Source organism: Centruroides vittatus, unplaced genomic scaffold (assembly GCF_030686945.1).
Source record: "Centruroides vittatus isolate TY-2023 unplaced genomic scaffold, ASM3068694v2 contig_600, whole genome shotgun sequence".
Taxonomy (NCBI): domain Eukaryota; kingdom Metazoa; phylum Arthropoda; class Arachnida; order Scorpiones; family Buthidae; genus Centruroides; species Centruroides vittatus.
In genome coordinates this window covers 4,032-20,866 of record NW_027122366.1, presented here as the reverse complement: position 1 = coordinate 20,866, position 16,835 = coordinate 4,032, and the positions used below count along the sequence as shown (strand labels likewise).

Below are 16,835 nucleotides of genomic sequence, written 5' to 3'. Positions count from 1 at the left end.
TTTTTTCCTTTTTCCGCGAATAAACACTTTGTATACTGTCGGTGTGTTTCGTTAACATAAAATATTCAAAATGAACTTACTCTTATCCAAATGTAAGTGAAGACAGGTATCATATCATCCATACAACTGACATCTTTGGAAAATCGATTTAAGATTTTTCCTGAAAAACATAGAAATGAAGAATATTAATTGAATAAAATAACGATGTAAAACATATTGCGATATGATTATCATTTATAGGAATATCCCGCAGTATATATCTACAAATAACGCTTTCCGTAATTTTTACGACTAAATCATTGTACACGGTACACTTTTATCCACAATAATATAAGAATGGAAAATATGGTTTTTGTAGTATGAAGCTACTTCACTTTTTTAAATTAATGACTGTATTTACCTCTAATTGTTGGAAGCTATAGTTTTTTATAAATTGATTCTTTTCCAAGTAAATGAAACATTAGACACACACTGGCAATATGTATATATTAACTTGTCTGTGTAAAAACATATTATATATGTTAATAATTGAAATTCATAAGATGAAAATTTACTGATTTTATTGCATGATATGTTATTAATAAATAATAAGTTATGAAATTTAAAAGTATGATGTAATAACTTTTAACTATAACGAAACAATTAAAACTACTTTTTCAAAAATGATATAAGCGCAAATATTTTGCACTTATATAATTTTTTAAAAAAGAAATCTACATAAAGATGTAGTGAAATTGAAAAACATGCAGTATATTGTTAGCAATTAGAAAAGAATAAAAATCGTTTCAAATTTGTGCATGAACTGGATAGAAATGTCAAAGCGTTTCCTGTTCCAAACAGACAGAAAACCGAAAACTAGTCTTTTCGTGTTCCAGAAAAGCATTATCGTTGTATCCATGTTCTAGGAAAGAAGGAATCCTCGTTTCTGCCGTTTACTCTGCCCCGAAAGAGAACCCTTGTCGCTGACAAAAATGAAGTAAAAATCAGCCAAAAATTGTACCTATTTACGACTAGGGATTGCAATCCAGCAGTGTTTTGAATCCAGCTGGATTTTTGCTGGATTGAAATCATTCCAGCTGGATCCAGCGCGGATCCAGCGTGGATGTATTTTTGGTGCAATAGTATTATCTGTCTATCTATCTATCCTTATGTTTTTTTAAATGAAATAAAACATTTTTTAAAAATACTTAAGAAGCTTTTATTATTTAGACTGGTCACTATAAATCAGTAAAACTTCTTACACATTTAAGTAGTAAACTTAACTTTGGTTCGGTTTAACACTTGAGATAGAGATAATTAACTTTAAATGTTTAGTTAGATTATAATTATAATGTAATCTTTAAGTTAAATAATAGCAAAGGTAATTCTATTGATTAATTTATATTAATATATTATAATAATGTAAGGACGGAGAATCAGTGGCTAAGTGGCTATCAGTCTTACCAGTTTTAATATATAGGCTCCACATATTAGTCTGTAGTTATTTATAAGTATATAAAACTATGTACTGGAAGTAGAATAAGTTAAATAAACTACACCTTTATCAATCCAGCAAAACTGAATAAAATAATAACGTATTCAATCGCTTTTAACGATCTTCCTCAGTTACAAAAAAATACAACATTAACTATAGAACATAAAATGTGTTCGGAATAAATATAAAAATTAACGGAAAACGCCCATACGGACAAAATATAGATAAATAAACAAAATAAATAGCAGAAAAAATATATACAAAGTGTTTTTTTTTAAACTGTCGGTACTCAGAAACATCTGTATAGCAATCTAACAGCCGGACTGTCGCCAAATTTGTAAGAGTGACTAAGTAAGGATGACATGGAAAAGAGATTCCGCGAAGAAAAAAGTAGTACCTAAATTCGCCTGTAAAGGAGGATTTGGCGCTGTTATAGCGACAAAGCTAGCAGCACTTCACTGAAGAAAGGGTCATCAGTCGCTTTTTTCCACTTGCATGGCCGCCTCGCTCCCCGGATCTAACCCCATGTTACTTTTTCCTGTGGGGTTACTTAAAGTCCAAGGTCTATCTTGGTAGTGTCCCAAACTTGATGACTTTGAAAGACAACATTTCTCGAACTGTGATGAACATTCCTGCGGACATGTTCGGCCATAAAGAACACAGTGTTCAGGATGCAATGAGTTGTCCAGCAGGACGGTGATCACATTGAAAAAAGGAGAAGGTTATTTGCTGATTAATTAAACTTTCGTTATTACACTGAAATCTTTGTCTGAATATTCATTCGTGTGTTTGTTAATTGTCGCTGGATTTTATGCAGATTCTTAGCTGTTTTGCTACAACAGCGGGAAATCCACCCCTACCGGCAAATTTGGGTACTACTGTTTTCTTCGCGGAACCTCTTTCCCATGTCGTCCTTAGTCACTCTCCCAAATTTGGCGACAGTCCGGCTGTTAGATTTCTGTACAGATATCTCTGAGTACCGTCAGTTTAAAAAAAACACCCTGTATATAAGATCCAACCAAACCGGCATTGTCTGTTTATAACATTAATTAATGTAGAAGGATCTCGACATGGTACACAATGAGTCCGCATCTCTATGGTTTATACAACTAGTTGTCATGTGCGCCTTGCGGATTTCCAATCTCTCAAGATGTTTGACCGTTTGCCTATTCGTCGTCGTTTTTATAATTGCCGCTTGATCCCATTGAACGTTAACATCCTTCTGTCTTGCGTATGATGCCAGCGCAGTGTTGTCAAGGTTCTTACTGATTGTATATTTGAGCGCCTTGAGCCTTTGTTTTAAACTGCGCATCGTTGCATTCACATAAACAAGCTTGTAATTGAAACGTTGGTTGTGTAAAGGCACCGAATATATACCCGTTGTTGAATTCCGATCCTCTTTCTTTTTATCGTTTCATAAAAGTTTGAAAACAGTGGGATTACGTCGGTATACAATACGATAATTATCAGACCTGACAGTACATCTATGTAACTTGTTTTTAAAAAATGGGTTGTAATTAAGCACTATTCTTTTTATATTTATTCCAAACACATTTTATGTTTTATAGTTAATGTTGTATTTTTTTTAACTGAAAAAGATCGTTAAAAGCGATTGAATACATTATTATTTTATTAAATTTTGCTGGATTGATTAAGGTATAGTTTATTTATAAGTAATATAATTATTAGTGTTAGTAAAGTAGTGAGTAAGTAATTAGTAGCAGTCTAGTAGTTAGCAAAGCGGCAACGCGACAACGTAGACTTTTGCGCAATTATTTAGAAAGTTAATTGAGTATTTGCGGATCTGCAGCGCTGGATCCAGCAGGCCGAAGAATGCGCTGGATCCAGCTGGATTGCTGGATGAGGGATCCAGCAATTGCAATCCCTATTTACGACATGACAAAAAGTGGCAGTGGCATCTGTTACCTCTGTTCAAATCATTCATCTTAAACGAGAACTCCACGATGACGATTGGTAGTATTTTTTTCTTCGTAAACCTCGCTGGGATCAATACACTTGTGTGACACGCGAAACATACATATATCTTGCATATTACGGATGTTAAGCAAGCAAAATTAAACATTATCAAAAGATCTTCCCAGAAGTTTAATTCTGTTGAGATCCTGAACATTACAGGATTAGTAGAACTACTATAATATTGGCCTAGAGTTCAAATAAAAACTAAATTGAGAACCTTCATCGAACACTCTATCTAGAAATCAGCCATCTGCAGTTGGAACACAACTATGACACAAATGACACTTTTCTTTAAAAGTGGAAAAAAACTACGAAAAATTTTAACAACATGTTTCTGCTTAACACCAGGCCTTAGCATCGTGTATGGCATCGTATGGCATGGAAAATACAACATGTATAATTACGAAAAAGTGGCTTTAAAATAATATACAGCTCACAATAAGAACAAAGCTTATATTATAAAAAATTCGTTTTATGACGACTTAGGATTGAAATTTACTTCCTATGTGCACTTATTGGTAAAACGGTGCGAGTACTGAAACGTCTTCATTGTAACATATTGTTACAAAAACAGATTTTCTGGCCTTATACACAAAATATATATCTCGAGTGCGCATGTGATTTTAAATGATTTTTCTTATTCGTCGATTATTTTCTTTCTAGAAAGAATATGTAACGGAATGAGGAAGCGAAGTTCAAATTTTAACTTGACTTTATCAATAATGCAATCTGTCAAATTAACTTCAAAGACTGTGTGCTTTAGATTAGGTAAAGGTGTCAATCGAATTGTTTATGTCAGGTGATTTTATATCTTCATTTATTATAATATTGAATTTAAAAGTTTAGTTTATCGTTCAACGTTAGCACATATGAAGCAATTAGTCATTACTGAATTTACTTTAAAACTTTCGATACTTTCATTCTTGTTAATGTAATTAGTGCTCAAATCTTTCCAATGCGATCGGAAATTCTGCCTAAGCGGTCCAAAAATATTTTTTTACATTTTATATAAACAAATTGTAAATTTATTTTTTATCATTTATAAATTATACGCTAAATGTGTTTATGGGCCAGATGAAGAATCTGAAGTAGCAGGTTATAATACACTTTAATAACATCCGTGAATCTTGAAGAACCTTGAAAACTAAGGAAGTAGTTGAAAGATTAACGACGTTATGGGATAAAAAAGGTTAAAGCTATCAATATTATATCAAACGACAATAGATCATCGAAATTCTTACAAGCACGGAGTAAATAGTTAAAGAATTGTATAAATCTTGTTGCATCAGTTTATTATTCAAAACTAGTTTTATAAATTTCTATTTCTCTGTCAACTTTTGTAATTACAGGTATACCTCGCCTTACCTCAGTAATTGGTTCCAGGAGAGGCGACGTGAGTCGAATTTACTTCTGTAGTTACGACATAAGTCAAAATTACAGTGGAAAACGCCAATAATGAGCACTTAAAGACCGCTAAATAAAACGACAACACAGAAACACAGATGTTTTTGTGTTTCGTTCTTTAGGATTTATAATGATTATATTAACATTTACTGTAAATGTACAGTACATATTTTAATATTATTTTATGTGCTTTTAACGCTTTTCTAGCACAATTAGACTTCAATATTTGTGGCGGACGGATGTAAAGTCGAATAAAATGACTTAAACTCGATTTTTATTTTTCTATATACTTTTTTGACAAACGACGTATAATCGAGAACGACGTAACTCGAAACAACGTAACTCGAGGTATACCTGTACTTACCTATTCATTTTATAGTACATAATTATATGACTGTACTGTAATATACTGTATAAAATTTATAACGAATACCTGTGATACGATAAATGAAAGTATAAGCAACATCCGTAGTTACGTAACTTACCGGTTATCGAAAAATTTCTTTCAGAATTTTATTAGAAACTCTTTAACTTAACAATAATAAAGTAAACAAATATGTTTTACATACCAACGGGATTGTTATCCAAAAATGATATCGGAGTTCGAATGATACAATGAAACATATTGTTGTGCAGCTTGTAAGAAGCGATTGTAAAGAATCTGTATAACAATAATCCAGAAGGTAACGACGTTAGAAATACAGCACATATCAATGCAACATAAACATACATGTCGAAATATTCACTATGGTAAAAATTTTTGTCTTCAAATTCGTTAAAATGGCTTCTATTAGAAGTAATATTTTCGAGAATTCTTACGTTTCGGCTATACATTCTAATATCTTGCAGCCTGAAAATATAAAATAACAATTAAACTTTCTGACATTTTTAATATGTGTTTATAGTGAAATACAGCTAAACTAATTAAGTCCACTCAGTAAAGGTAATACCTATAAATAATGTTGAAAAATACCGAATAATAAAGTAGTAATACACTGCATACGTACATAAAATGATTTAAATGAAAATCCAAGCCGAGTTTTATAATTTATTTTGAAATGTATAGCGGTGAACATTATCGTTATACGATTGACTTTACTCCAAATGAAATTCTTCTTGGAATCATTGGGAAACATTGCCCACACTTTGATATATTCCAATCTGCTATGAAAGCAGACGTTGAAATCTATTGCTACAAAGCTTGACACCGATACAAGATATCGTGTAAATCAGATATATTTTTCTAATATACTTGTTTCCAGCTGTCTTGGTGATGCAGTACGGTAAAAATGAAATTATTGTTGACGTTTATTGAAAAATAAATGTTTTAAATATTTTCACGAGTCGAAAAACTATTTTCAGAAAAATACTTGAGTTAATGTTCTTATTGCTGACATAAAGTTTCAAGTTTAAATTTAAAAAATAAATGAATATAATGAACAAAAATAAATAATATTTGTTTAGGATATATATATATATATATACATATATACATCCGAAATAGAAAAATATAGGCCTATATTCGCTGCAATTGTTTGCTTATTGATAATACAGTATTTGAAATCAGTGCGCAATGGAATGCTTTTTAACATGTTAAATGGAATATGGCTTATGTAATATAACTTTATTTTATTTAAACATTTTATTTAAAAAAATCAGTCCACGTGTAAAATTATAGGCTACATAAATTATAATATCATACCATTTGATTAGCCAGTAGTCGCTGGCAGTCGTAACGGACAGCGATATTATAACCCCAGACAAAATAACAATCTTGTAGAAACGTCCTGCTCCGGCATTCACGTATGCTTTATAAACTGAAATTCCGGGTTTCTTATCTCCTTCGTTGTCACGTGGAATTTTGTTATTTTCAGCTTCCTACGAAAAATGATTAAAATGTATTCGTTGAATTTCTCTGGATTCTGGAACAAGTTGCATCTTATAATATAATCGAGATGGGTTGCTAATGATAATAATTAAATGAGCGCAGAGCCCAAACGGTTAGGAGTTGAAAGTTGAAATTTGTTACACAGTTAGGGTTCGTCACGAAAATGTACATTAACTGTGTATTTGTTATTAAATGAGCGAGTAGTACCACATTTTTTGATTCTTATCTCTTTCCCGGCTGGCGATCTACAGAAAATAATTGAGCGGAATTTGTTCTGCAGCGCATTTTTGCATTTTTTAAATTATTTTTTAAATCACGATATTTCGCTTCAAAATCGCGCTATATTTAATCTGATTTTTGTGTTTGATTAAAAACATATTACAGTTTACGATTGTTTAATTTATAGTTTAATAAAAGTTTAAAATAATATTCAAATTTGATGTTTATTAACAAAAGAAAAAATGGTAGTTTACAGATACTCTCTGAACTTTGTGCATCTATTAAGTAGAAAAATCTGTATTCTTTTAAACAAAACAAATCCCATCTCTCTAGCTAGAGAGGGAGGAAATTATTGTCATTATTCACTATGTCTCTAATTACTTAGCCGGGAGAGGAGTCGATTGTTACCGTAAAGCGATACATTAAAGTTTATCATCATATATTTCAGCTTGAAATAGTGAATATTTGACACTTGTTAAATATTTTTTCAATGCTTTATACAATAATACACTAAAATAAGCGATTAGTTAATTTTATCCTGCCTTTATGCAATAACTGGAAGTAATGAGTTTCCCGGATGCTTTTGATAAGAAATCTTCTTGTCTAAGTTATGTCAAATAATGTGAAACTAGAAGAATTATGGCTCTAAAATGAAGAATATAGCTATTTTTTAACGTTTGTTTACATTCTGATTTTAATCACGTGGATTGGGTCTTCGCAGGAAAATCCCAACCAGATGGTTCTAATACAAACTGTCATTCTTTGTAGTTGATTCAGCCATAATATAAATTACCAATTAGAGCGTAATAAGCGTAGAAAAAAAATTTTTAAAGCCAATTGACATCACGAACATCTTCCTTAGTCTTACTAGAGGGAGGAGGAGTTTCCCGAGAATATTTATTGCCAGATAGTTTTAGAAACATATTTACTCGCGTAAATATTATCAAATTAGCTAATTTAATGTCTATGTGCATTAAATTAGTTAATTAAAGTTAAAAAACGATATAAAAAGAGAATTTACTGCGATAGTTTACATTTTACTTCGGCAAGGATTTACGCGGCAATTTTTTATTTTCACAAGTCTGTGATTAGTTAAAGTAATGTCAACAAAGAAAGAAAATACCTAATGAAATGTTAGAAAGAGTTTTTCTTTGATTGTTTTTAGCCAACTGTGAAGTTGACTGTGAAGATTTACTGTAGAATGGTAGGGGAATGTATTTACAGAAATATTTATGGCCCAGAACTGGTAACGAAACACTTATTAGCTTAAAAATGTCAATCAACGTACAGAAGAGCGAATCAAAGCTAAGATCGCTGAAAAACTCTAATATAACGCGAATTAATTAACTCTTTAATTTATTTATGCCTAAGGGCACTCGCATCACCGATTAACAGATTGTCAAGTAATATACGCCTAATGGCGGCTATTAGCCGGACAATGAGTATACAAAAAGATGGTAACTGCCTGAATTTATATAGGACATCAATTAGATAGCTGTTTTGGAAGAGAAACTTCAAAGATGGTGAGTCTAGACTAAAGTTTAATGGAGATAGATAAAATGTTCATTATGACGTATTAATATTTGAACAGAAAGTGGACGTGGGGATGAAAGAAGTGTATTTCTTAGTTCACATAAGTAACAATAATAGCGTTAAGAGAAAGCGACGTGCAAGATTTACAGATACTGGACAAAAAAAGAAAATAAGAGAAGCTTCACTAAAATTAAAAGAAAAGAAACCTGAGACAAGCAAAAGAGCTGAAAAGGAACATTCAGAAATTAATCCTAAAGCTCATAATGAAGCTGCAAACAATAGGCAAGCAAAAAACGTACAGTAAAGGCCTTACGACTACTACTTCAAACTACGACTTCAAACATGAAGGAGAAACACTGTTCAATTGGATAAACAGTAATATAGTTTTCTTAACTAGGTCTAACTCAATAAAATTCGTTTTAGACAAAAATTATAAAGACATAAAAATAAATGTGAAAGAGGGATTCGAGTTGCATGTTACGAAAGACAGTGCTCACAAATTACTTTATTTATTAAATTTTCCACTGAAAAAAATTATATTTAAACAAGGCACTTCAAATTTAATATTGCGGACAGGGTCTAAGGAATATCTATCAAATCCTGTATTTTACAAGGATCAATTTATAATTTTAATAGAAAGAAATTAAAAAGTTGTTGAAGAAATCAATGTAGAAGAAGAAATTTTTATTCCTATTGGATTATATTCATCGGCTGAAAAATTTCACGGAATTTTTAAATATATTAAATTAGGATTACTGCCTAATAACGAAATCATTTTTAAAGTTCCTAAAGTTATAACGATTGAATTTGTTAACGAATTAAATGATTTATTAGGATTTAAAGCACAGAAATTTTCAGCAGGAGAACATGTAAGTGAATATCCACTCGAATTATCTGCAGGAATTTCAGAAATTTTTATTTATTCAAATATTGTTGCTTCTCATCATGTAGGGGATATAACATCTCCTCTTATAAGAGTTATACCAGTTATGGGAGAAAACACCAATAAAATAGTTAAAGTTTATCCCTCACCTTTATATTTTCCTTCGAAGAAAAATTATATTGATACTATTAAAATCGAGTTGAGAACCGCTAGTGGAAAAAAATTGTCTTTTTTGGAGGAATAACATTATTAGTTTTATCTTTTAAACAGTTATAAATAGTGCTTAGTTTTATTTGTTAATGTTAGTTCATGTTTTAAAGTACAAAATGAAGCTCGATCTTAAAAATTGTATAAATTATTTCTGTAATCAAGCAGGAGGAACAATATACAGACCTGAGTTACGATTTCCTATCACACGACAATCAGAAACAGGGAAATATTTTGCAGAACAGCAAATACAAAGTAAATATGAATTTTTTGGAAATTTATTTTGTAAATCTATTCCTATTCTTAGTAAAGTAGTAAAATATCTAGAACAAAAAGCATTAAACTTTGCATCAAATGTCAAAAGTTATAGTACATCCCATCGCAACAATTTCAGATAGTCCAGCACCAATCAAATTTTATGTATCCAGTTCTGGTAAAAAATTACATTGATCTGCATTTAATGTGTCTACATGTTCAAGCAAAAATTGTAAAGAAAAATGGAACAGATACTGCTGCAGATGAAAAAGTTGCTCCTGTCAATTATTTTTTTAAATAGTTTGTTTTCTCAATGCAGTGTTTTTCTAAACAACAAACATATAAATTCACAGGTTAATAATCTTTTCCAAGCAATTTTAAAAGCCTTATTATTTTACTTAAAAAAGCACAAGAAACATTTTTAACAAGTGCATTATTTTTTAAAGATACTGCACAACATATGAATCCCATAGAAAATAATGACAGAATGGCTAAAAGATTTAATATTAGTAAACAAAGTAGACTTATAGATTTAGTCAGATGGCTTCATGTTAATTTATCACATCAACCTAAACTGTTAATTAATAATGTTGATTTACGAATTTAATTAAAAAGATCAAAAGATAAGTTTCCTTTAATGACAAATAATTGTAATTATAAAGTTATTATTAAAAATGCATTTCTAAAAATTAATAAAGTAGATATTAGTTTATCAGTTCAAATTGGAATAGAAAAAGCATTGCAAACAGGTATTATAAAAATTTTATTCTGCAGAACAGATATTAAAGTTTTTACTTTAAGTAGTGAAATTCAGTTCACAAATATATCAAAAGCTGTTATCGGTCAGTTACCTTATAGAATTCCAAATGGTTTAGTTTTAAATTCGGCGTTTAATGAAAATGTAAAATACAATCCTTTTAATTTTATAAATTATAATTTAAATTATATATGTTTATTAAAAGACAATCAAATGATTCCTCCAAAACCATATACTCCTGATTATACAAATAAAATATATGCAAAAAATTATATATCATTATTTCAAGATATAAGATGCATTAACCATCATAAATTTACAAATATATCTTATGACGATTATATAGATTGCTATACTTTATATTGTTTCGATGTTACTCCCAATCATTCTGCATCAGAATAACATATAAGTGTAAATCAACAAGGAAATATCTCAATCGAATTAAAATTTTCAACTGCAATATTAGAAACTGTGAACGTTATTTGTTTGCTGGAATATAATAATACTCTAAATATTGATCACTCAAGAACTGTGTTTGTAGACTATTAATGTATACCATTATTTTATGGAGACTGGCTTCAAATGATTCGAAAATAAAAAGGTCTTTCGGAGGTGTTTTTGCATGTGATGACTCACATTTGCATTGCTAATGGTAAATCATTTATAATTAATTTAGATGAAAAAAATAAGCCTGGGAGTCATTGGGTATCTGTGTTCATTATGGAAAAAACTTGTTATTACTATAATAGCTATGGAATGAAACCAACAAAAACGAACATTATAAAATTTATAAAACAAAATTCTAAAAATCGTTGCTGGAATAATATGGTTTATCAGAGTTTATATTCAACAACTTGTGGATATTTCTGTTTGTATTTTCTATATAAAATGAATAGAAATCAATGTTTAAAAGAATTAAGTACAGCGGACAAATTTTATAATGATGAATTTGTAAATAAATTTGTTAAAAATCATTTTTACTTAGCACATCAAAGTGCAATAATGTATAATCAATATTGTACTTTAATGAAAAATAATAAAATTATTTAAATATAAATTTTTGTAAATTATTTAATATAGATATATACAAAAAAATATACTTAGAACTCATCTTTGTAGAAGTTATTAAGTGCTGATTCTAGTGCTGTATTTATACTTAAATTCAACAGGGGTGTGTTATTTTGAAATACATTCTTAAAATATTAATAGACACAATGTGTTTTCGATTCACTTTTTTAGATATCCTCATATTCTGAAATTATTAATTGGTATCCTGTTTTGATATACTTTTTTAGATTTCCTATTATGTACTGTTAAAGAATATTAATAGACATCATCTTATTCCAAAATTATTAATTGGTATCCCATTCCTATTATTAATAACCCATTTGTCATTTCAAAATTATTAATGAATATCCTGTTGTTAAAAAATACTGTCTAAAAATATTAATTCACATTCGTGTTATCTGGTTTTTTTGTGTCTAGCAATAGTATAAATACTGTGTGTAAGAGACTAGCTCAATACACTGCCAGGATACCAACTTAATACATCGCTGAGAACTTATACATCTAAGAAAAATGTCTTCAGAAGATAAGTATTTTATTTTAGATTTTAAAAATTTTTACTTACAATAATTTAATAAATATAATGTTAATTTTACAATGTGATTATGATTTTTACACGAAACAGAGTGTTGGTAAAAAAAGAAGACCCAAACCTAAAAATATAGAAGATCAAAAGTTGCAAAAGCAAAAGTTTGCCTTTAACAAAAAGTTTGCCTTTAACAAAAAGTTTGGGTTAAACCTAACTCTACATAAAGGTAAATCTTCAAAAATTACCAAGTTTAACATCAAAATATGTGAAAATCAATTCATAGGGGAGGTAGAATAAAATTCTAACAAATATGTTTCATTGACAAAAATGAAAGTAAACTAGCAACCTACCAAATATAATATTAATATTAACGACTTTAAATTTTATAAAAAAGCCTTTGATGCAATGAACAAACATTTAGAGAATTGTGTAAATGTATAAAATATGTCTTTTATATTATGGAAAAAAGCATGTAGAAGTTATGCTAAAACTTACCATGCTTTTATTTTAGAAAAATCTAATCCATCTGTCTTTTTTGAAAAATTAACATCTACTATTTATAATATTTTAGATAATGATAATTTTGTTTGTAGAAAATTTTTTATAAATTTAAAAACTAAAATTATAACATATAAAGAAAATGATATTATAGAGTATCAAGATGTTTATTTTTCTAGCCATGTTGAGCATATTTTATCCTCGTATATCATTGATGAAAAATTATTGAATGCATTTGATACAATTTTAAACCATATTAATGAGTTTACAAAATAATGATTGGGGTGGATACTGAAAAAAAAATTATATTTATACATGTTCATATAAGAATATACAAAAATGAAATTGGAGGATGTGGTAATATTATTCTTCCAAAACATATAGTTAATAAACGTTGTGTGTTAAATATAAAATGTTCGAACAATCAATGTTTTTTATATTGTTTAATTGCTAATCTGTATCCAACAGTTGATACCAACAAAAATTCTATATATTGGTATAGGAAATACTTAAAATATTTAAATATAAATAGTTTAAAATTTTCTATAAATGTTAAAAATATTTCGATATTTGAAAAAAATAATTCTTTAAATATTAATGTATATGGATACAAAAAGAAACTAATTCATTTGATTTATATAAGCAAATTTCAATTTGAAAAAAAAAATTAATCTGTTATTATATAAATCTCATTATTTTTTAATTAGATATTTTAATAGACTAATGTCAGACAAATCTTCATTGAGAAAATTTTGCAAAAGATGTTTAAATGGTTTTAAAAGAAAATATACTTTAAATAACCATATCAAATTTGGTCTAATCTTAAATATCAAAAAGTACCCACCCCAAAAGAAAAAAAAGCAACTGCTAAATTTCATTCTCTAATGAAAAATGATTATTTCATCCAATTTGCATATATGCAGATTTTGAATCAATTTTGAAAAAGGTTTCTTCTAATGAAATAGATGCTAAAGTTTTACTGAAATTGTTGAAATTTATAAACATTTATCTTATTCGATTATAATTATTGAAAAACGAAGATAAAATAATATATGCTAATTTTTATTGTGGTAATAATGCTGTTAATAATTTTTTAATTGATATTCAAAACCAGTTAAATAATTTGTTAGATAAATAAAATCATTATGTTGAAATTGACTTAAGTACTGTTACTAATAATTCAAAACATTTATGTCAATTTATGTCATATTTGCAAAGAAAAATTTGATAATGATATCTGTGTAATGGACCATGATCACCAAACAAGATTTTTTAGAAGGTAGGCTTATAATAAATGCAATTTAAATTATAGATTAAAAATGTTAATCTTTATTATATTGCAGAATTTTTCAGGTTATGATTCGCATTTAATTTTTTAAAATATACCTTCTAAATTATTTTCAAAAATTAGAATCATTCCAATAAATTCAAAAAAATTTACATTTTCATTACATTATTTTAAATTTATCGACAGTTATCAGTTTTTAAATTCTTCTCTCTGTGTTTTTACAGACAATTTAAAAAATGCGAATTACGATTTTCCAATTTTTACTCATTTTTTTGTCATTACAAATATAGAGAATTATTAAAAAGAAAAGGAATTTTTCCATATTCTTATTTTAAAAATGAACAAATACTAGATGAAATACAATTACCACCAAAATATGTTTTTATAATGAATTATCAGGAAAGAATATAACAAATGATGACTACAATCAAGGGCGTCACCAGGGAGAGGGGCAGAGGGGCAGCTGCCATCCCCTTGAAATTCGAAAAAGTTATTTAAATGCTAAGTTTTAATTAAAATAATCTTCTTAGGTTTCTTGTAAGTTAAAGAAAATGTTTTATTTGAGATATTTCTTTTCCAGTACATAGTGAATGATTAAAACTTTATGAATCGTCTTTATTTTACCTACATAGTTTATATCCTCTATCAATTTACATCATCTTGCCCCCCCTTACCTCTTGGCTGGCGTCGTCCTTGATTACAATCATGCTCAATTAGTTTGGAAAAAATTTCACTGTAAAACTTTCAAAGACTATTTGAAGTTATATCAATATGTCGATAACATATTATTAGCAGATATATTCCAAAATTTTAGAAAATTAAGTTTAACATATTATAATTTAGATCTTGTGTATTTTATAACAATGTGAGAATTCGAATTTACCGGCAAAATATAAATTTAAATTAGTCATTATCTTGACATCAATAACCAAATTCCAAACCAAAAAAAAACCTGTCTTAGGGGAATGACTGTACTTCCCCCTCCCCTCGAAACTCGAAACTTAGTCACACACAAAACTAAAGACAAAATTTGCTTATTGGCGAGAAAATTAACAAGGGGACAAATAAAAAGCAGGGGAGCAAGAACCAGGTCATCATTCGTAGCTCCTGCCTCTAGTCGGACTCGAAGCCTCTACGCCGAAATTCTACGCTTGAAGCCGCTACGCCACTATGGATTTTGTATGGACTCTATCATCCGACTCCAATACTTGTTGAGGTATGACGACCACTTATTTGTAAACTCTCTCTCGGGTTCAAACTTTCCTATGTTAGTACGTAATATCTCTGTCAATGTTATTTGGTGTACTGTTCTTTCTTGTTTCGTAATAAATTCTGTTTGGTGATTTAACTGGTGTCATTTATTCGAATCTCGACCCTGTCTTATCAACGATTCCTCTCTTCTCCTCCACTCGCCTGACAAGTAACTTGTTCCCGACTGGACCAGCCATCCTCGACCGTGGGCAGGTCTTAACCGACCTGTTAACCGAGATAAAGGAGGCCGACTCCGTCCGACTTCCCGATGATCCCACAACAACATCTGATTTAACATGGAATTGCAGTTAAAAATGACAAAAATCCAATTAGAATTATTTAATAATCTCAATATGTACTTGTTAATTGAAAATGGAATTAGAGGAGAAATAAGTTTAGCAGGAAAAAGATTTGCAGAAGCAAATAATCTGTTAATACCCAAAACTTATTGTAAAAATCAACCTCATAATCATATTCTGTCCATAGATGCAAATAATCTTTATGGGTATGTAATGAGTGCATATTTCCCTGTAAATAATTTTAGACGGTTGTCCAAAGATGAAATAAATTCTTTAGAAATTTGTAATATACCAGATGAAAATAACATAGAATACATCTTAGTAGTTGATCTAAAATATCCAGAAAGTATTCATGATAGACATAATGATTTACCACCAGCTACTGAGAAAATTCATATCCTATACGATTTATTATCTAATTATCAAAAAACAGTATTTGATAAATTAAATTTAAAATATAGTAATACTAATACTAATAAAAAATTGGTTTCTACACTTTTTGATTAAAAAAATTATGTAATTCATTATAGAAATTTACAATTTTATCTAGATGAAGGTTTGATAGTAACTAAAATTCATAAAGTACTAGCATTTCGTCAAAGTGCATGGCTTAAAAAATATATATTATTTAATAATAAAAAAAGAAAAGAGTCGACTAACGATTTTGACAAATCTTTTTTTAAATTAATGAATACTAATTTTTTCAGAAAAACATGTCAAAATGTAAGAAAGTGTATTAACTTAAAAGCAGCTACAACATTAAATCAATATCGCCGCTATCTATCTAAACCGTGTGTAGAACAATTTCAAATTATAAATGATAATCTCATCATTTTTAAAATGAAAAAACCTAGTTTATACTTAGACAAACCTATTTATATAGGTTTTTGTGTATTTAAATTTAGCAAATTACATATGTATGAAACATTTTATAAAGTATTTAAAAACAGATGTGGTGAAAACATACATTTATTATATACTGACACAGATTCACTAACACTTAAAATTTATACATATGATATTTATAAGGATTTTAAATCATTCCCTGATATTTTTGATTTTAATAACTAACCTAAAACTCACAAATTATATAATAAAATGAACAAAAATAAATTAGGATATTTTAAAGACGAAAAACACTTTCGAAACCAATAATTGAGTTTTGTTCTTTAAAACTGAAGTTGTATTCTTATATTTTTGATAAACAAAATAAAAAAACCGCTAAAAGTATTAAAAAATCTTTTATAGAAACATTTAATCATGATAAATATAAAAAAGTTTTATTCAACACAGAGCTATTAAAACATC

General features: G+C 28.7%; 1 protein-coding gene across 1 annotated transcript; it reads right to left on the bottom strand.

Annotated features, from left to right (window-relative positions):
* Nucleotides 1-37: 37 nt before the first annotated feature.
* Nucleotides 38-14,684, bottom strand: LOC136979271 (ATP-binding cassette sub-family C member 4-like). The gene is made up of 4 exons (XM_067275213.1): nucleotides 14,652-14,684; nucleotides 6,558-6,733; nucleotides 5,425-5,705; nucleotides 38-160 (listed from the first exon to the last, which is right to left on the bottom strand). The coding sequence occupies exons 1-4, from the start codon at nucleotides 14,682-14,684 to the stop codon at nucleotides 66-68; spliced, it is 585 nt and encodes a 194-aa protein (XP_067131314.1). The 3' UTR covers nucleotides 38-65.
* Between the last annotated feature and the right edge of the window lie 2,151 nt (nucleotides 14,685-16,835).